The sequence below is a fragment of the Oryctolagus cuniculus genome, chromosome 9, assembly GCF_964237555.1.
Source record: "Oryctolagus cuniculus chromosome 9, mOryCun1.1, whole genome shotgun sequence".
NCBI lineage: Eukaryota > Metazoa > Chordata > Mammalia > Lagomorpha > Leporidae > Oryctolagus > Oryctolagus cuniculus.
The window spans coordinates 13,783,981-13,806,185 of record NC_091440.1 but is presented as its reverse complement, the minus strand read 5'-3'; the positions used below and the strand labels follow the sequence as shown (position 1 = coordinate 13,806,185).

General features: G+C 44.8%; 1 protein-coding gene across 38 annotated transcripts in view; it reads right to left on the bottom strand.

Annotated features, from left to right (window-relative positions):
• DOCK9 (dedicator of cytokinesis 9) overlaps positions 1 to 22,205 on the bottom strand; it is a 325,197-nt gene that overhangs the window by 9,913 nt on the left and 293,079 nt on the right. For 23 of the 38 annotated variants that reach the window (XM_070048669.1, XM_070048650.1, XM_070048660.1 and 20 more), the window contains 5 exons: positions 9,866 to 9,988; positions 9,162 to 9,275; positions 8,485 to 8,520; positions 7,528 to 7,674; positions 2,624 to 2,834 (listed from right to left, as the gene is read on the bottom strand). In XM_070048669.1, coding sequence (XP_069904770.1) covers positions 2,624 to 2,834; positions 7,528 to 7,674; positions 8,485 to 8,520; positions 9,162 to 9,275; positions 9,866 to 9,988 — 631 coding nt within the window. The remainder of the gene's footprint in view (positions 1 to 2,623; positions 2,835 to 7,527; positions 7,675 to 8,484; positions 8,521 to 9,161; positions 9,276 to 9,865; positions 9,989 to 22,205) is intronic. The other 15 variants (XR_011378719.1, XM_051850502.2, XM_051850506.2 and 12 more) reach the window with 1 other exon arrangement.

The window sequence follows — 22,205 nt, the reverse complement described above, 5'->3', positions numbered from 1 at the left end:
GGGAAGGTGGTTCTTCCTCAAGCCAACAGCGTTGCGTGCACTCCGCCTCTTAGTTCCTGATTGTCCCCTCGGCTCTGGCTGAGTCAGGGCTTTGCTCACATGTTTATCTCATCTAACGCAGCAAACGGCGGCCCGGAGGCCACGTGCCCAGGAACATACCTTGCAGTGAAGCAGCTGGCTGCCTCAAGAGCGACCCTCACAGAAAGTCCTGCCCTCGACTCAGCAGAAGGCTGGCTCGCCAACGCCTCGGCTCTCCAGTGTGAGCGCAGCACCTGATATGGGAGGTCTTGCTGAACACAGATTCAGCAGGTCTGGGTAGGGCCTGGGCGCTGGCTTTTCTACCATGTTCCTAGGAGTTGCTGATGCTGCTGATCCTGGAACAACCTTTGACAATTATTGATCTAAGGAACCAAAAGTGAAGTCATTGTAGCTGCCTGAGCTGGTCATTTCCATAAAATGAATCTATCTAGAAACAAGAACTTGCTACTGAGGAGTACATTAGAAAAACACAGCATTTCCATAAGCGGGGGAGGCCTGTGTGTGTGAGGACAAGGCTATTTGTGCTTGACAGAGGTTATCTCATTATTCTAAAGCAGGAGCAGGGATGCATTATTTGAGAATGTATGAGAGCTTTCTTTCTTTCTTTTAAACTTCTATCTCATTTCCCTCAAAGGGAAGGTGAAAAATGCCATCATATGCTAGGGCTGGGCTGGGGCCCGGGTGAAGAGGTAGAAACTCCATCCAGGTCTCCCACACTGGTGGTGGGGACTCAAAAGTATTTCAGCCATCACCAGGGGCTGTAGTGGGAAGAAGCTGGAACCAGGAGCTGGGAATCAAACCCAGCACTCTGATACAGGACGCAGCCATCCCAACTTGAGTCTTTACCACTAGGGCAAAAGCCTGCCCCTGTACTGAGGTTTTTGGAGTGATTTTGGTAATAGCTTTGCTGAGATGTAAGTCACACAGCATACAAATCACCCATTTAGAGCACACAGTTCCCTGGCAAGAACCAAGAACCACCCGAAATGCAGCATCTTCCAGGCGCTCCTTTCACTCAGGACACGAATGTCTAATTACAAGTCCACATCTCTCCTTCCTAGGTTGACTTAACTCAAGCTACTGTGGGCGCTGTGCCCAAATGGTGGACAGGGACACACCTGGCATTCCGAAGAGCTCCCACTAATTATTTTAGGTCAAGAAAGTGTTTGGTTTTAGATTATTCCAGTTCTGCTGCAGATTCTTTAAGAATGGGCATGTCAAGTTCCTCTAAAGAAAGTAAAAATCAGCACCAAGGTGACGACACTTCTCAGGAAGTGGGAAATGATATAAAATGCGTTTCTAAGAATGGGCTATCAATGGTGACCAGGACCAAAAGGATCAATGACGACTGCTTCCGCTGGCCAGGCCGCGCAGTGAGCTGCATGCACTGGAGGGAGGGAGGTGCTCAAGCTGAGGCTGACCACCACTGTCAGGGACAAGGTGGACGAGACCCAGCCCCTGGGCTACTTCTTCCCTGAGCAGGTCCCTGTGGAAACTGGGGGCAGATGTACATGACATGGGTTTCTTCCCGGGAGGCAAGAGGGGGCTGTGTGCAAGGTTCCACATGGGTTTCAGAAATGGTCTTAATCAGGGCCGGTGCCGTGGCTCATTTGGTTAATCCTCCACCTGCGGCGCCGGCATCCTGTATGGGTGCCGGGTTCTAGTCCCGGTTGCTCCTCTTCCAGTCCAGCTCTCTGCTGTGGCCCGGGAGGGCAGTGGAGGATGGCCCAGGTACTTGGGCCCCTGCATCCGCATGGGACACCAGGAGGAAGCACCTGGCTCCTGGCTTCGGATCGGCGCAGTGCACTAGCTGTTGCAGCCATTTGGGGGGTGAACCAACAGAAAGGAAGACCTTTCTCTCTGTCTTTCTCTCTCACTGTCTAACTCTATCTGTCAAATAAAAAATAAATAAATAAATAAAAGAAATGGTCTTGATCTTTGGAACCATGTGCAAAGGCTCTGGGCAGGTAAGGACCGCTGCTTCCCTCAGATTCTAAAAAGGGTACCTGACCTTTCGCTGGAAATGGACTTCTGGTCTGTGGAAGAAGAAAGTGTAAACAGAAACTGACAAAGCAAGCGCTGGGTAAATGCTGACCTGAAATGGGGGGGTGTGGTGGAATGAGAAGGTCATGCCAAGGTGGCCACTGGCAAGCAAGCGTCAGTTACTCAGGAATGGCTTTGAAACCCACCTGGCAACAGGCTGTGATTGGATGGCTTTGGAAACTGCCTGGCAACAGGCTGTGATTGGTTGGGGCATAGACCACCCCTTGACCAGATTGGCTGGTCTTGGCTATATAAGATGTTGTACCAACTGAAATAAACGAGTCTGAGGGCTGCTCGCCTCAGGCCTGCTTTCACCTGACTCCAGGGTTCTGTGTGGCGACTCCGCACCTCTTGCCCCCACCACGCTGCTCCTCTCAGAAACGAACCCACTGCAACGTTGTTGAGAAATCAACAGCAACAGGGGTGGGGAGGCTAGCTGAGCCCGAGGGGCTCCTCCAGGTCTTGAGGTTTCTGGGTCCCTCCCCCAGAGCTGCTGGGCCGGTGTCGGGCTGACGCTGGCCACGGTTCCCGAGAACCATACCTGTCAAGATGGTGCGCCGCTTGCACTGCTCTTCGACCCCACCCTGCCTTTTCCCGGTCTGGGTAAAGGGCATCTCGAACATGAAGCGGCGAATGTTGTGTGACCTTTCAAACTCTGTTCTCCTCTCTTGCAGTTCTTTTTCATCAAAGAACGGGATCACATGCGTCACCTGGATATACGCATACTTGGAATCCAGATCCTTAGGGTTGACCTTTAAATGACAAGCGATATTGAAGGTGGGTGGGAGCAATCTTTCAGATCTCGCTAGAGACTGCTATTTTCCCACTTGTTATTAACAAATACTTTAGAAAAATTCAGAAAAGATGGAATTCCCACAATGCAGATCAACGATCATTAACATTTTGCTATACCAATACAGGAACACACACACACACATGTATGTATGTGCACCACTTCCTCCACCCACACACGGACACACAGACTTTTTTGGTTGCACTGTTGCACAGTTAGTGTTACACATACATCATGATGCTTCAGCAAGCTTATTCTGACAATGAGGACATTCTTCTCCATAACCATAAAACATGACCATGTCTCATAAGGTCAACAATGATTCTTTCATATCAACAAACACCTGGTTTATTTTATAATTTTCTGAAATGTCTCTACAATGTTATTTACAGCTATCTGTACTTGAACCATAATCTGACCACACTTTACATTTAGTTGTTATGTCTCTTTATTTGTATTTAATCCAGAATTTCCCACTATTCTATGGCACTGACTTCTTTGAAGAAACCATGACAGTTTTCCTGTTGAATGACTCCTTGTCAGAGTTTCTCTGTTTCCTAAACTGCAACTTTTAGTATTTGCCTTAGAGAGAAAAATATTTTAGGAATCACAATTGAAAGCTGGGCCCTCACATCATCGGTGATCTGTAGACAGACCAGATTAGACGCAATGAGCTGCAGATCCGTTCATTTAACACAGGTAACACGAAGTACATGAAATCTGTATACCTTACAATTTAAAAAAATTCTAAACATAACTTAATACAAGTAGAAATTAAGTTAAAAGTAATCCAGTGTTAAGTTTAGTTAACTCAGCATATAAGTGCTTTGAAAACTACATTGCTAGAATTGGCAATGCCCTAATTTCTGTGACATGGGAGGACATTAAACACAGGTATTTCCCATCGGAAACAAAAAGCTAACTTATTATAGAAACAAACCAATTCTGCGGAGTTTATCTGTATTTAACTCTCTAGAGTGGCACAAAGGGACAAGAAGAAATGACTGCAAAGAACACAGACAACTACACTGGCACAAAGGGAGGTGGTCATGGTCTTGCTGTTCTCCTGACAGAGATGTTTGTGAAGGGAAATGAAAAACACATGGGCAAGGGCCGTACATTTTAAAAGTTAAGAAAATACATAAAGCCACAGAAAGCTATTATTTGCATTTCAGAAAAAGCCCTATGGCCAATCATTTTAACAGTATTCAAACCTATTCAATTTGGCTTTCTTTAGGAAAAACTATTTATTTATTTATTTTTTAAAAATTTACCATTCATTTGAAAGTCAGAGTTACACAGAGAGAGAAGGAGAGGCAGAGAAAGAGAGGTCTTCCATCTGCTGGTTCACTCCCCAGTTGGCCAGGAGCCAAGAGCTTCTTCTGGGTCTCCCATGTGGGTGCAGAGGCCCAGGGACTTGGGCCATCCTCTGCTGCTTTCCCAGGCCACAGTAGAGAGCTGGATTGGAAGTGGAGCAGCTGGGACTCCAACTGGTGCCCATATGGGATGTTGGCACTGCAGGCAGCGGCCTTAACCACTATGCCACAGCGCCGGCCCCAAGCAGAAACAACTTAAAGGCAGTGGAATGAAACCTTTCCTGGTTATTAGCAACATTTCCTTATTCTTCATGTTCAAGGTTGTAAGTACAAGAAGTCTTCAAAGAGTTTGTGGAAAATATGCATCATGAAGAAACTATGCACAAGTTCCAATTTTTTTTTGGCACAAAAATGAACTTGTCTTCTATTTCCGTTTTTCCACCAACTCTCTGAAGTACCTGCCTGCATATTAGTAGAAGGAACGGAGAATGGGTTCTCGGTGAAGGTGGCCCTGGAACTCTTCCAGCTGCTTCTGCATCAAGGGCCACTTGGTAAAAAGGAGAGAATGGCCGAGAACCTGGAGGAAAGGTTGTAATGTCAAAGCCCCGATTAGGTCCAGAGGAAGGTTTCAGTCTTAGAGAAAACTGGACCTGAGCAATTAGGTCTACGGAGTAAGAATGTCTGAATACGGTTGTGTTGAGGTCTCTGCTTAAAAACGAACCAACAATGTGCACTGATTCCTTTTCCGAAACTGTTAAAATGACAGTGAGGAATTAATCTGCAAGATCCTTGGGAAGAGGACAGAGACAAGAGCGGATGAGAGACTTTAATGCATTTTTGGAAGCCAGGGGCATGGAGGTGTTCTACCTGACTCGGCAGGGGAGAGTTCGTTCTTTTTTTTTTTTTTACAGGCAGAGTGGACAGTGAGAGAGAGAGACAGAGAGAAAGGTCTTCCTTTGCCGTTGGTTCACCCTCCAATGGCTGCCGCAGCCGGTGCACCGCGCTGATCCAATGGCAGGAGCCAGGTGCTTCTCCTGGTCTCCCATGGGGTGCAGGGCCCAAGCACTTGGGCCATCCTCCACTGCACTCCCTGGCCACAGCAGAGAGCTGGCCTGGAAGAGGGGCAACCGGGACAGAATCCGGCGCCCCGACCGGGACTAGAACCCGGTGTGCCGGCGCCGCAAGGTGGAGGATTAGCCTAGTGAGCCGCGGCGCCGGCCGGAGAGTTCATTCTAATCCCATGCTCCTGAGGAGGGGTGACCAAGGCATCAGTGCACCCCTCAGAAGCACTTGCAGCCCCGAGGATTAGGGTGACCACAAAAGGTATAGGAGTGGCAGGCAGGGCAAACAGCCCAAGTCCCCATCTGCAGCAGCTAACTCCAGGCTTCACCCCACAAAAGAGCAGAGAAGAAACTGTTTTCTAAAGCAGCTGGTCTGGGAGCCAGCACTGTGGCATAGCAGGTAAAGCTGTCACCTGCGATGCTGCCATCCCATATGGGCACCAGGTCGTGTCCCAGCTGCTCCACTTCCAATCCAGCTCCCTGTTAATGGCCTGCGAAAAGCAATGGAAAATGGCCCACTTGCTTGGGACCCTGCCACCCCCCCTAGGGGATCTGGATGAAGCTCCTGGCTCTGGCCTGGCTCAGTCCCAGCCATTGTGTCCATCTGGGGAGTGAACCAGCGGATAGAGGATCTCTCTCTCTCTCTCTCTGTCTCTCCTTCTATCAGTAACTCTGACTTTGAAACAAATAAATAGGGGTTAGCACTGTGGCGTAGCTGGTAAAGCCACTGCTTATGGCTCCGGCCTCCCCTGTGGGTGCCAGTTCAGGTCCCCGCTGTTCCACTTCTGATCCAGCTCCCTGATAATGTACCTGGGAAAGCAGCAGAGATGGCCCAAATGCCTAGGCCCCTGAACTGATGTGGGAGACCTGGAAGAAGATCCTGACTCCTGGCTTTGGTTCAGCCCAGCTGTTTGGGGCGTGAACCATCAGATGGAGGATCTCTCTCTCTTTCTTTCTCTAAATAAACCAGTTTCTTAGAAAAAGAAACTGGTCTGGAAAGTGTCTAAGTGGGTCTATAAGTCTCAGCAGAAAACAGGGACAAGGCCACAAAGCGGAACAAGGAAAGGTGAGTGAGAGGCTATAGACCAAAGGTGGTACCTCCCAGCCTTTCTCCTGCACTGTAGTCAGATGTTTACCTACTTCCTTCCTGGGCAGGAGGCTGGGGGACTCTTCCCTGGAGAAAATCAATAGCCCTCAGGGAACAGATTACAGACACTGGGGCCTCAAAGGGAAAAGAAAAGGAACTACGATCGCTCCGGAACAGCTGCTAAGAGGGACGCAGGGCAGGGCTTATCACTGCTGCGAGCTGAGAAGCAGGAACATCCTTAGGCAAAGGTCAGAAGCTCTATCTTGGCTGAGTTTTAGGAAGCAGAGGGATGCCTAACTTCCGGGAGACAACCTGGAGTGGGTGGGCCAACTGACTGTCCAGGACAATGGTGTAGGTCCAGAAAGGGTCTTCAGGGGCTAGCTTGTGGCTCAGGGGGTTAAGCCACCACTTGCGATGCTAGCATCCCATAATGGAGCACTGGTTTGAATTCCAGCTGCTCCATTTCCAATCCAGCTTCCTGCTAAAGTACTCAGGAAAACAACAGAAGATGGTCTAAATATTTGGGCTCCTATCACCGTGTGGGAGACCTGGAAGAGTTCCAGGCTCCTGTCTTCAGCCTGGCATAGGCCCAGCCATTGTGGCCATTTGGAGGGTGAACCAGTGGATGGAAGATCTTTTTCTTTCTATCACTCTTTCAAATAACTAAAATAAAATCATAAGAAAAAATGAGTCATCTTAAGAAGAAAACACCAGAGGACACATCTCTAAGATGAAAGCAGATCTCCTTCCTGCAGTCATCGGCGTAGCAAGTTCATTCCTGGCTGGCCATCCATCATCTATCCATTCATTTATAACACACCAATAATCAGGGACACAGTGTCAAGTCAAGTGCCAGGCGCTATGCTAAGTGCAGGGGGAAGGGCGGTATGGGTCAGAACCATGGACCCTGCTCTTCTGGTGTTTCTAAATACCTAGAAATGGTGCATGCCATCAGATGTAATTTTGTGAAAGAAGATGCTTTTAAAATTATGCAGTGAAGATTTGCTTGGTGTCAAACGTGTAATGGGAAGTACAAAAAGGGACTAAGAAGAAAAACACCCACCTGCCTCTCATGGCCAATAACCCTTCATTTTTTCCTATATACATTTATGAATATAATATATAACCCATCATGTATAATCAAAACAATATTACATTGCTGTGAAACTTATAAAAACACAGTCATACCTTGCCAGAATCTTGTATCATTTTGACATTTTCAGAACCAAACTTATCTGAGTAAAGTTTAAGGAGTCTCTGAGAAATTTCGGACAAAGGTGTGAGTTTGGGTTCTTTGTAAATATACTCCTTTCCATCTTCATCTTCAAAGAAGCCCTGTGACACAAAGCACAGTTAGAGCCGAGCCGGACAGAAGCGCAGAGTCTACCACCAGGAAGGGTTCTTGTGTTATAGGAGGGGAGGGAAGGAATGACTCCAAAACAAAATCCTACTTCAACAGGGTTTCTGAATACAAAGGAAGATGATGACAGCATGAAGTCTGGGTACAAATATCAAAGGAAAACACACACTTGAGAACTCATTCAAGAAAGCCATCATTACGTGTTGAGTGAAACGACTCAAGAGTGTGTCGCTCGGTGAACTCTAACGACAGGAGTCGAGCCCGTTTCACATTCCCAAGCAGCAGCACTCTCAGTGACCAGCAGCCTGGGACTGGCAGGCCTCAGAAACGCACGTGCAGCCCTTCCGCCTTCTCCCATTTACACAGGACGTCACAGCGCGAACTGACGCACTCAGCTCTGCGGTAGGTTCAGCAAGTTACATACAGAATGTGTAAACTCGCTTTTATGATGAGAAAAACATATCTGAGGCCTATAGCACAATATCAGAAAGTATGTTTATTATCACCAGTCACCATCTGTTTTAGCACCAATCATGCTTGACTACAAGGCTTAGACTTGCGTGGGAAGTGAAAAAGGTTCACAACTTAAAAGTCCAGATTGGGGTTAATATCTGAAATTAAGGAAAAAAAGTTCTCATCTAAAATAAAAGAAGGAAAATGGTGCAAAAACAGTACATACAAAAGGACGCAGGCTACGATTAAACAAAAACCACCCACATCAAACCAGGGGTTCAGAGGCAGTCATTTCACTACGTTACTTGCTTTTTAAGCATTACTGTAATTACCTCCACATCTGTTTCACTGTCTGTAAACTGGTATTGCTACAAAGTTATAAAAGACAATAACAGAATAAATTGAAGGTTATATAGTATTCACGAAAAAACCACATACCCTAAGCAAATGGATTATAACTTATACTATTTAATAGTGTTAGAGATTTGAATGTTAAGATTTAAGTAAAATTTAAATACCCCTTCCATACAGGGTTTCTGAACTATTACAGTGGTAAATATACTTGTGGAGATTACAAAAGATAAAAATGCACAGGCACAAAGGAAACCAGCAAGTCTTAATATTGGTTTAAAACATGCAATATAGACGTATAAAGAAACAGGTGATTTATTTCTGTAAATGGAATAAAATGTTAATTTTTTTGTTTGTTTGTAATGACTAGACAGATACACATAAAGACTTGAAAAAGAAACTTGCAAACCACAGTGAGGAACCAAAGATGCCACTAAGAATGTCTCATGGAGGAAGAACTTACCGCGGCCTTAAGAAAGTAATAAAGAAAAGACAGGAAGAAAGAAAAAAGCAGAAAGTTTACTACTAAGGAAGGTAAGATTTGTACGAAATATGACATATTCATCAAATTAGCACTTATAGAAAATGGAACATTCAAAGTTAAAAAGCTAATTTAAAAAGGAACTCGGGCAGCCTACAGAACGGAGAAAGGGCGCACCTGTCCGAAGAAGGCCACCCGGAAGTAGGTCCCCAGGAGCCTGCGGCCCGAGTGCATGACTTCGGTCACTTTGCTGTAGGCCCGGTGCAGCGTGTCATACAGATGGGCTAGCCTCTGGAAAGCAGAACAAAACCGGTTTCTTCCTATATACAAATAGCAGAATCTGTTTAAACATGACAACCAAAGGTTACAGGTGAAAATTCCTTGAACTGGAGTTTAAGAGATCGTACTGACTGCCAAACTTGTGACGACTGCATATGAATGCTTCCTATACAAAGAGCAAACCTGCACAGGAGGACCCTTCAACTACTCAGAGCAAAGGCACAGATTCTGCTTCCTCTGAAACCGTTTTGAGCCTTTGTTTTTCCTGCTCCATTGGATTTGCTAAGAGCAATTGGGCGACCTCCCAGCCCAGGGAAGGTGGAAGGGTCACCCCTGACGGTGGGGCCACGAAGAGTTCTGAGGAACGGAGGCCTGGTGACTGCAAAGCCCTGTCCGCGGCCACCTTTCAAAAGGGGAAATGAGTGCCTGGGCAGGAACCCTTGAGGCTTGAGGCGTGGGCTCCGCCTCGCGGTGGGGGCCAGCGAGTGTGATGCCTGAGGACTCTCTGGAGGCGTCTGGTGGTCGCCATTAACCTAACTTATCTGCACATTAGTAGGTCTGGGGACACGTCATCTACAGGAAAAAACCAAAAAGCCAGCTACCTCAAAATCCCTCCGCTTCTCATAAATGGGGATGATGAGCTTGTAGATGTCCGCGATGAGCTCGTAGCGTTCGGCCTTCCACAGCCCGTCCGCACACTGCTCCAGCAGTTCCATCAGCACATCCTGATCCAGGAGGAAGGGCATGTTAGGGGCACTGCAGTGCGCACAGAACGCAAAACTGCTGAGACTGAGAGGAGCAACAGTTCTCAACAGGAAATACATTTAGACACTAACTTCTCGTGTGCACCAAGTCATCAGCAGTTCCTTCTGTAGGGAGCCATTTTATCAATACTGCTTACAAGTAAAAAGTCAAAAAAAGGTTCCACGGCCTGTGTGATAGTTACTTGCATGCAAACACGGACATTAATAGCTTCATGTGGATTCTAAGCTCTTTTTTTTAATAACTTAGAAACATCTTTCTCCAATCTGAGAAACAGTGAAAATGCTGAGCCACACAGAGTTCCTAACATCCTGGAGGAATACAGTGTGAAGTGGGCAGGTACCTGGGGCCTGCATCACCTGTGTCCTTTCCTTCTTCCGTCAGACTTGTCTACCTCAAAGTGCCTCCATCAGAGTTCTTGGACGTTGGAGGAGGTAATACTATCAATGGCTTGAGAACTGTGGTTCAGAATGACATCAATCAACATGACACTATTTCCTGGCCACCGTCATGCTTCATCATGGGTGGATATGTGACCCAAGTAGCCAATCAGGGTGACTTTTAGGATCCCAGCTTGCGTTACATGTGACACAAGACAGGCAGCATGGAGCTTACTAGGGGGTGGCATTCATCTCATGGCCATTCGTAGAGGCCTGTCTGCCCTAGTAACAGAATGGACAGTCTCCTTTCTGCCCCAGTTGTATGCATTACTTACGATTTTGTTAAAGGTTTGGATTGATTGATGTCAATCTCTCTATGGAATTTCCTAATAAGATCTTTATGTTTAAGCCCATCTGAGTGGAGTGTCATTAATGATACTACATAAATTTGCATGTGCCGGCCGGCGCTGCGGCTCACTAGGCTAATCCTCCGCCTTGCGGCGCCAGCACACCGGGTTCTAGTCCCGGTTGGGGCGCCAGATTCTGTCCCAGTTGCCCCTCTTCCAGGCCAGCTCTCTGCTGTGGCCCGGGAGTGCAGTGGAGGATGGCCCAGGTGCTTGGGCCCTGTACCCCATGGGAGACCAGGATAAGTACGCGGTGCGCCGGCCACAGTGCGCTGGCTGCAGCGGCCATTGGAGGGTGAACCAACGGCAAAAGGAAGACCTTTCTCTCTCTCTCTCTCTCTCTCACTGTCCACTCTGCCTGTCAAAAAAAAAAAAAAAATTTGCATGTGCCTATTTGTCATTTGTACGTATGGCATGGGAGAGGTATCTAGTCTAACTCTTTGCTCATTTTTCTAGTAGGTTATTTCTTATCATTGGATTTTAAGAGTTCTTTATATATTTTAGATAAAAGTCCTTTACCAGGTATTTGATTCACAATTATTTTATCTCAGTCTATAGCTAGTCTCTGGATTTTCTTACCAGTTTTCTGCAAGGAAGTTTTTAATTTTGAAGTTTATCAAGTTTTATTTCCTGGATTGCGCTTTCTGTTTTATTTAAGAAATTTTTATGTAACCTAAGTTCATAAAGATTTTCTCACAAAAGTTTTAAATTTTATATCTAGGATTATGTCCCATTTTGAGTTATTTTATATAAAGTATGAAGATTCTTCCCAATTTGATGAAAGACTATCCTTTCTTCATCTAATTGCCTTTGAAACTTTGTCAAAAACCAACTGGTTATATATGGGTGTGGTCTATTTCTGGACTGTGTGTTCTGTCCCATTGACATTGTGTCTATTCTTGTGCCAGTATCAAACTGTCTTGATTACTGCTGTAGCTTTACGAGGGCTTCTCCACACTGGCACTACTGATACTTGGGCCAGATCACTGTGTTGTGAGGGCTGGTTTTTGCATGGCAGATAGTCAGCAGCACCTCTGGCCTCTACCTACCAGATGCTAGCATGTCTCTCCCTGTCCCAAAGTTGTGACAATCAAAAATGTCTCCAGGCACTGTCATATGGGCCCAGAGTAGGGGCACAAACCTTCCCTAGTTGATAACCATTGCTTTACAGTAATCTTGGAGTCTGTTAAGATGCATCTTCAAATCTATCAAATTTAGAGATATTCTAGTTTCATTGTTTTTTCCAAATAACTTTTAGAGTCAGTTTATCCGTTTCCACCTAAATTCCAGATGGGAACTTGGGACTGCTCTGAATCAAGCCAATTTAGGGAGAACCGACATCTTAATATTGAGTCTTCTACTCCATTTATTTTGGTTTTCCTTGATTTATTTTATTAGTGTTTTGTGGCTTTTAAAAAAACATACAGATCTATACAGATTTATGCCTAAGTTTTCATGTATTTTAATGCTATTGTAAATAGTACTGGTTTTACATTTTGACGATTTCAAGGAAAGTACTTTGTTTGAATAAGAGTGAAAGTCATCCAGAATATTTGTTTCTAGGAATTACATAAAATAATCCCTAAAAATGGAGTGAAAATATGGTATAAAAATCCCTAAGTGTGAAGACTGATTTTTCTATATTAATCTTATCTCCTGTAATCTTGCTAAACTGACTTTGCAGTTTTTGTAGCTTCTCTTATGAATTCTTTGGGATTTTCTTGGTCAAACCAGACAAATATGTCTTATGAGAATACAATTTTCTTTTTCTTATTTCCCTGGTCATCACTACTAGCATAATGTTGAACAGCAAGGATAAAATAAACTAATTTTGTCTTGTTCCCAGTTTGAAGAGAAAGCAATCAGCCTTTTACCTTCAAGCATGATGCCAGCTCTAAGTTTTCTTTACAGATAATCCTTTTCAGTTTAAGGAAGTTCCATCCTATTTCTAGTTTTTTCTTCTTGTTTTTAATCATGAATAGATACTGAATTTTGTTAAATGCTTTTTCTGCATTACTGAGATGGTCATGGTCTTTGGTAGATATGATCAACTATACTGCTTGGTTTTCTAATGTCAAACTACAGTGCATTCCTGGAATAAACTTTACCTGGTCATGATGCATTTCTCTTGTTGTATATTACTAATCTCTTAATGTCACATTTTATAGATTCAAGGAAAAATATTTTTAAAGCAGTAGCAAATCAATTTAGCATAAAATACTATCTAACAAGACCATTTACACTCCGTCAAATTTATGACATACAAATCATAAAACTGCTATTTATGGACTGGACTCTGTACTAGTGCTTATAAAAAGTATACCACTTATCTCGGGCTTTTACTGCAGGTCTCGTTAGAGCCAGATATATGTAGTGACCACCATAGCAGCTACAGAGAAGAAATTGGGAAAAAGTTCTAATATATCTCTTATCCTTTGCAACTCTATTAGAAGAGGCATGCCTTTCTGACCTCTGTCACAGATCTTTCCAAATGGACAGTCTATACACACTAAGCATGACATACTTTTATGATACTTTTCATACTCCTCTGTAAGAAGCTAGATAAAAGAACAGCATAAAAATGAAACTTGTTCAGCATCACTATCATACACTTACTTTTCCATATTGTGAAATGGGCAGTGTACTAATTTAGGTCTCACCTAAATTGGTATTTATGAGGATCAAATACAATTTCACCTATCAAAATGCTCTGAAAACTGTCCACTGTGAAGGGTTAATTCACAGTTCATTCAAAAACTTCACTTACTTCAATTATCACTTCCTACTTTGTATTAAAAATATTACTTCTACTGGGCTATGTACTGTCCTCAGTGCCACAAACATTCTGGCAAGTCGAGTATGTCTTGGATGAATGGTTAAGTTCACATTTTCTTAGTAATATCAACAATAGTACTAGGTGCTAATAATAATTGTCCTTTGCTGTGGTAAAATGAGTTGAGTAGGATTTCCTGCATCGAAGCCTCGTGTTTCCCGCTTAGCGCTTATCGTAGGTCAAAGAAGCCGCCAGCCGCTGTTTATGGCCATTTTCACTCAGTGGTGCTGTAGGCAAGCGGCAGAGGTGGGAGGATCCTCAGAAGACCCAGGTTTTCACGCAGAGGAGGATTCGAACAGTCACAGCATCCTTCTCACAACCCAACAGTCAAGGGTATGGAAAATTTTCCATCTTAAAATTGCTCTTTGCTTTAGTTTATAGACCAATTTGGTTCTTTCTGATCTCATTATTGGGCTTTGTTTGACTACAAAGTAAACTTTTTGTGAAAAATTACAGTTGGTCCTGCTAGTTTGCCTTGGTCCACACTGTAGGTACAAATACACAGTAACATCAGTCTACTTGTTGAGAATTGGATTAAAGAGACCTAAATGTTCTGCATGCCACACCACTGCAATGATAGCATAAGAATCTGAACTAATTTTAATGCAATTCCATAAATAATTAAAAACTGCCTCAAAGAGTTACAGAAGTTTTAACTCCACATCATTATTTCATCTAATCACTCAACTATTTCACAACGCATTTGTAATGTACAATGTACAATGCTAGACACTGAGGTTTTAAAACAGACCCACATAGGGACCAGTGCTGTGGTGTAGTGGGTAAAGCCACTGCCTACAGTGCTGGCATCCCATTTGGGCTCCGGTTTGAGTCCTGGCTGCTTCACTTCCGATACAGTTCTCTGCTATGGCCTGGGAAAACAGTAAAAGATGGCCCAAGTCCTTGGGCCCCTGCACCCGCGTGGGAGACTAAGAAGAAGCTCCTGATCGGCACAGCTCCAGCTACTGTGGCCAATTGAGGAGTGAACCAGTGGATAGAAGACCTCTCTCTCTCTCTCTCTCTCTCCTTCTTTCTCTGTGTAACTCTGACTTGCAAATAAATATAAAATCTTTAAAAAAAATAAACAGGCTCACATAAAGAAAATTAAGTTTCTATAATTTATAAAAAAAAAAAAGTAAGTTCAACAGGTCTTTACAAAAAGTGGAGTGCAAGTTTTGAATGGGTCATTAAACTACATGACATAAATGAAATTTGCTTTGAGGTAGAGGCCCTCAATGACACACGGTCATCCTTGAGAGCAGCCAGACTGAGGGACTGGAAGCTCACGACCACCACCTGGAAGAGATGTGACAAACGTGGCAGGGTATCAAGGACGGGGATTTCACACTCTGGCCCAAATGCAAGCCTCAAGGGCAGACATTCTGAATTGAGAGCAGCAGGGACTGTTTTATTAGCATTAGTAAATGTGTCCAGAGGAGGTCAAATATCCAGCTTTCATGCTACTCAGCACTTCCTGCTCCCCCAGAGCTCAGAGTCCAGTGTGCAAGTCAGATCCATAAAGGGACTGTAAAAGACGGCATCAGTGCAAGGGCAAGCATCATGCAGGGGACCAGGGTGCAGAGAGGTGCAGTGTCCGGCCAGAGGTGAGGGAAGGGGAGGCACAGGAAGCTGCAGAAAGTGATGATGGACTGAGTCTTAAAGGGTGATCAGGAGTCAGGCAGGTGAAGGTGGATGGTGGGAGAGGGAACAGGAAGGAAACAGGGGAGACAGGCTGGGCACAGGCAAGTGAGTGAAGACAGCTTCGTGTGTGAGGACAGGAAGTTTCAAGGATTGGAGGATAAAATCTAACCCACAGAGTAGCAAGACAGAAAGTCAAGGATGAGGGGAAGACTGAATATATACTAATTTGGCACCAATTTTATGTCAAAAATAAATTAATTAGGTGTAGTACAATTTCATGACATAAAAATATATAAAGACATACATCTACTTCCATTAACACACAGAGAAGTGGAATCCTAGGAAGATGGTCTGTACACTCATGTAAGGTATCTGTGAATAGGAGCCTTTCAGGTACATTTGAAATAGCTCTAGGTGCTAATAATAATTGTCCTTTGCTGTGGCAAAATGAGTTGAGTAGGATTTCCTGTATCAACAGGATATCCTGTGCTGTAGACACAGTTGCTTAGTATGTGTACCTCAAGTAACTCAAGTCAAGTCTAGGACTAGTCTTCTGGACCAGATATTCCTGCTAGACTAAGATCTAAATAGTATATTTACTTTTATTTAGTAAAATCAGAAGTAAAAAATTTAATAACAAATTTGAATTCAAGTAGCATAGAAGTATTGATATATATATATATACACACACACACACATGACATGACATCATTGAGTTCATTATGAAAAACCCTATTATAATTGATAGTAAAAGATGGGCTTCAAGCCAGGGCAACTTCCCAGAATGGTGAGGGAATGGGAAAACCTAATACACTGCATAAGAACTTAGTAAATACTTTGAAACAAGTGTCCCAATCAGATCGTTATCAAGAATCAGGAAACAACTAAGCATCAACTTTGACACTCTGCTGAACACTACTTTGTTTTCTGATTCAGGAGGCATTCATGATTCGTAGCTTATCAATCAGTAAAATTTATTATAAAGAAATGATAACATCATATAAAATTTGAGTTAGTATAGAATTTACCTAGAAACACATTAAAAATGGCTTTTATTATGAAAGATGGGTCTGGTACTGCCACCACCTAAGATGCCAGCATGCCACATCAGAGCTAGTTCAAGTCCCAGCTGCTCTGCTACTGATCCAGGTCCCTGCTAATGCACCTGGGAATGAGCGTAAGACAGCCCAAGTCCTTAGGCCCCTCTACCCATGTGGGAGACCTCGATGGAGTCTCAGACTCCTGGCTTCAGCCTGGCCCAGCCCCCAGCCATTGTAGCCATTTGGAGAGTGAACCAGCAGATGGAAGAGCACTCTCTCTCTCTCTGTCTCCCTCTCCCTCTCTCCTTCTCTCTCTCTGTTCCTCCCTCCCTCCCCCTCTCTGTAATTCTGCCTTTCAGATAAATTGATCTTAAAAAGATAAATAACAATAAAAAAGATAATTCCTTTGCTCATAAAAGTAAAATGTGAATTATTGAACATCAACATCAAAATTTGGTAAGGTAAATTACTTAAACTAATGTCAAATTTAAAGCTAGACATTTACAGCTGATATCATTCTTTTAACAGGAACAAAAACAGTAACCACAGACCATCAAATATGAGAAACCACATGTCAACACAAAATTAAAAAGTCGGAAAAATCAAGGTAGTAACTAAACATTGGAGCATATGTGAATAAGATTCTCAGCAGAGATCTCTTCATTTACTTTGAATTCTCATCCATCACCGCAACTGAAAGTCAGATCAACTCCAGACAGTAATCAGACAGTGATAATGTTGAAAGGCAATCATATAGAATGAGTGATGGTTTTGTTTGAAGTTTTAAATACCCAGATCTTTTTTACTAAACTGCTGGCATATAAAAAGAACTGTAATAAATGGTTGAGGGGAAAAAAATAAACCTGCAATGAACTCTGTGTATCCTGGAAACAGACTTTCTATGTTACTAGACTAGACTTAAATACATCTCAATGCCATTGAGAAAGCTTTTAAAAGTGCAATTAGCCAGTCCCATTGTTACGTGTGCTACAGTGATGCTACTGAGCAATGGCAGCCTGTCCACGGAATAGCACACTGATGGGTGTGTGTGTGTGTGTGTGTGTGTGCGCACAAAAATGCCTGTATGGCTCTGTGTTTATGCGATCATTTAAAAACTTCTTGTTGAGATGTCTTTGCTCCATTTTAGGACTCATTAATTCAATCTAATTAACTTTACCTAGGAAGCTAAGTGCCGTCTCTTTATTTTCTACCATTTGGAAATCACTGTACACCTGTGAGGTAGCTCGGGCAATGGTGTATTACAACGTAACTCACATTTCTACCAGATCCTCACTTCTCAAGATAGAGGTGAGGACCACTTACACCAGAATAATCGCCTTCCTGGGCCCCAACACCAACCTCCTTCCCCCCAAGTGAATCTGGGGAGAGGGCAACAAAGAGAATCTAATTAGTAACAGGAGCCCAAGTAATGACTAAGCACACTGAAGTTTGAGAGTGACAGCACAAAGTGAAACTCTCTCTGGCAAGTTTTCCACTTACACATCTCCGAGCCAGCACACGGTACACGGCTAGTTTATGGAATGAATCAACATACGTCAATACAGAAATTTCCAGGCCAAAAGCACTCAGACAACTTCCGATTCAGCTTGTTAAGGACAGCAGGGTGTTTCTCCCGGACGGGAAGGACGCAGCAGCAGGCCGGTTTAGCCATGGCAGGCACCCTCTCTTGCTCACCCCCACCCCCACCCCGATTTGCAGCACCTAGTTCACTGCTGAGGAAGCCCAGGACATCTGCACAACAGAGCAGGGTGCTGTGTTCTGGTACCAGCAAAGGGCAGAGCAGTCTGCATTCCACTGGCCGCCTCCCTGCTCAGGCCCTGGCTGCTCTGGAGAGCCCTTCTAACAGTGCAGGGAGCTATGTAAGTCTGACGGTTCCAAGAGCACGGCCACCGAGGAAAAGCGGATGGCTGGATGGCTCCACAGGTCGCAGGCCCCAGGTTTGGACAAGATATCAACAGCAACCATGGGATACGGTCTGTTGATATCTCTATCTCCTGAGATGTTCTGTGGATATAAACATCTTATGAATAGAAATACTTTGGCTCATAGAAGGCAGAGGCTTATCTGGTTAAGTTCACGCAGTGTCTATTATGCCCAGTGGTGACTATGTAAGAGCAGGACTCATTGCTCTGTAAAAGATCAGCCAGTGTGTGGGGTGGGGTCAGCTCTCATTATCTGAGGTTCTGTTAAGTCACCATGAACACCAGATTAGTGAACACTCTTCCACTTCCCAGAGTAAATACAGGACAGCGTTCCCATGAGCCTCTGCTCGCAACCTTTCTGTTGACCAATTAATACACAGGCTTTGTTTTATGTGTTTTTCTTTAGAGACACCCAATTTAATGAATACCGTTGACTGATTAACGTTAAATTCATGGCCAACACTTCTAGAACTCAAGGCTGGGAGAAGATTATGGAACACAGCGTTCCCGTGCTCGGGAACTGCAGCCAGCACCCCAGCACCTCCGAGCTATACTGGAGGCCAGACTGAAGTCACATCAGATGTACGCAAATGCAGAAGCACGGCACGAAGCAGACCGAGGCAGACACATGCTCATAGTGCGAGAGCTGAGATTAGAGGGGAGAGTGTTATCTTGCTCGACCTCAGCTGGGAACATGTGTGCTCAAAGTTTTGGCCACTCTGTGGGTATCCCTGAATGACCGCAATAGCAGCAGGGGTATTGATCTGGAGGTTACGATGGAATCTTGGAAATGGGTGGATAACGAGGATGGACGTACTTTCTCTTCCCCTCCGATTTCCTCTTGGCCCTGGCCTGGAAGCCAGCACATCAATATGGCTGGCCTGCAGGGTGGACTCCCGATCCTCCGGCTTCTGACTCCAACAGGAGACTGGGGTGGGGGTGTGAAGTGGGCAGAAGAATCCTCTACTAAAGCCCAAAGATCCTGTCAGGTGGCCATCCCTCCCCCTGCCGAGGGTACTGCAACATTCTTTGCTGGTTTCCCTAAACCCTCTCTGGGCATTTTAAAACAGCCCCTTTATCAGGCTTCCTTCACTTTCCCACGTATGTCCTTCCAGGACCCTGCACAAAAATCTCAAAACTGCGTGGCAATACCACAGGGAACTCAGAATTCTTCCATCTGCAGAGGCTCAGACTTATGAAACAAAACTGTGGTTAGGAACTGGATGTTTCTCTTTACCTAAATCAAAAGCAGCTGGAGGGAGTCTGCTCTCAGCGAAGGTGGAAGTGACACCAATAAAAACTCATCTGAGACCTGCTACTAAGAGAATCGTGTGTTTTTAGGTAGCTTTCCCTTAAACAAATCAGCTTAAGACCGCAACTAGGGCATTTGATTTATTCAATGATGCAGACTGAAAGGGCGACGTGTTTTACTGTCCCACAGACAACTCCTTCCTCTCTGGCAGAGGCTGTCATCTTTCCCTATTTCTTGAAACATCATGGTAGGCAATGCAGGGACCCATGTGGCAATCAGTCACCTGTCTTTCCACACACGTCTTCTCTCCACTCCCTGGTCGTCTCCTCCTTGACGTGCGGGCGCACTCAGGACTTCACAAGCCTAGTTGTTCTGTGTAACAGCCTATAGATCATCATGGACCACGGACCCTGTTAAAGATTTACCGACTTCCTGCTTCAAGGCCAGGGTGGCGAGGCCCTGCTCTGCAGCCAGCTGATAAGGCAGTCCTGAGCGACTGTTCGGAGGGGGTGCCATTCACATGTCCGCCTGACAACACGTGCACCTGAATTCACAGGCTGACTCACTGGGCTCTGCTGACTACCTCAGACTATTACCTAACCAGAGGGGCAAACGTGAGGTTCACTTTATCATCCCAGAGGGGCAGGTTACTGGAAACTGTTTACTTTTAAATCTTTAATTGCTCTTGGCATCGTAGCTTTCCTTATCTAATTCCAAACAAAATGCAGTGCTCAGGAGGTCTGACTTGGCATAGGGATGCAAGCATGGTTTTCTGTAGAGAGACCCTATAGTCGAGCCTCCTCTCAGGGAAAACCACAGTCAACATTCACCTTGAAGAGGGGAGTTCAAAGTCAAGTGTATGTGGGCTTTCTTCCCTCAGTGACATGTGGAAAGTATAAAAAAATTGTCACCTGTCCAGTGATCTCATGGTGGAGACAGTGCAGAACTGTTAATGGCATGGAATAACCAACCTGCTTTCCCCATCAGGATACTTAAAAAACTTTATCTAATGTGGTTAAACTTACTTTAATATTTAACTACTTAAAAGTTAAATTCAATGTATTACTCTCTTTTCTCATGCTTAGTTTGTAGTGCTGAAGGCCATTTGAGAGTAGACAATTTATAACAGCAGCTCGAACTTTTTGAGTATAAAACCACTTTATATATCTTAGAGATCGCTGAGGACTCTGAAGAATTTCTGTTTATATGGTTGGTCTCTCAATATTTACAATGTTAGAAATGGAAACTGAAAAAGAAAAAAATTCCTTATGATTAAAATAAATCTATTATATGTTATCAAAAATAATGTTTTTCATGAAAAAAATTTCAAAAAATGGCAGGGTAGGGGAGAAAAGCATATCATCATTTCAGATTTTTGTGACTATTTTCAATGTCTGACTTTGTTAGGAGAAACCTGGGTTCTCTTGCCTGCTGCGTTCAGTCTGTTTGATATGATGTCTGCTGGGTTGACGTACCAAAGAAAACCCATTCTCACACATTCAGATGGGAAGATAAAGGCTCTGAAGGCTTCCTGAAAGTTTTGTTTTTTTTTTTTTTTTTTTTTTTTTGACAGGCAGAGTGGACAGTGAGAGAGAGAGAGAGAAAGGTCTTCCTTTGCCGTTGGTTCACCCTCCAATGGCCGCCGCGCTGCGGCCAGCGCACTGTGCTGATCTGAAGCCAGGAGCCAGGTGCTTCTCCTGGTCTCCCATGGGGTGCAGGGCCCAAGCACTTGGGCCATCCTCCACTGCACTCCCGGGCCACAGCAGAGAGCTGGCCTGGAAGAGGGGCAACCGGGAAAGAATCCGGCGCCCCGACCGGGACTAGAACCCGGTGTGCCGGCGCCGGTAGGCGGAGGATTAGCCTAGTGAGCCGCGGCGCCGGCCCCCTGAAAGGGTTCTAGAACCACACGTTGGGCACTGACTGATGGACTGGGTCACAGCACGGAGGACATCTGTGTGTGGGCCCTCCTCACTGGCATGAAAATGGCTAAAAGCTGTGATGTGAACTTTGTGCTACACCATGGTCCTGTGAGTCAAAACAAAAGTAAAATCTCTCAAAAACCTGAATACAGACCAGCCATCCCACTCCTCAGCACTTCCCCAAGGAAATGAAGTCCGTGAACAGAAGAGCTGTCTGCACCTCCTTGTCTACTGCAGCTCAGTTCACAACAGCTAAGACACAGAATCAACCTAAATGCCCATCGACCGAAGACTAGATAAAGAAATTATGGGATATGTGCACTAGGAATACTACATGGCAGTAAAAACAACAACAACAACAAAAAAAACAAAAAACAAAAAGAAATCCAGCCATTTGCAACAAAATGGATCAATCTGGAAAACTTTATACTTAGTGAAATAAGCCAGTCCTTTTTTTTTTTTTTTTTTTTTTACAGGCAGTGGACAGTGAGAGAGAGAGAGAGACAGAGAGAAAGGTCTTCCTTTGCCGTTGGTTCACCCTCCAATGGCCGCCGCGGCGGCGCACTGCGGCCGGTGCACCGTGCTGATCCGAAGGCAGGAGCCAGGTGCTTATCCTGGTCTCCCATAGGGTGCAGGGCCCAAGGACTTGGGCCATCCTCCACTCACTCCCTGGCCACAGCAGAGAGCTGGCCTGGAAGAGGGGCAACTGGGACAGAATCCGGCACCCCAACCGGGACTAGAACCCGGTGTGCCGGCGCCGCAAGGTGG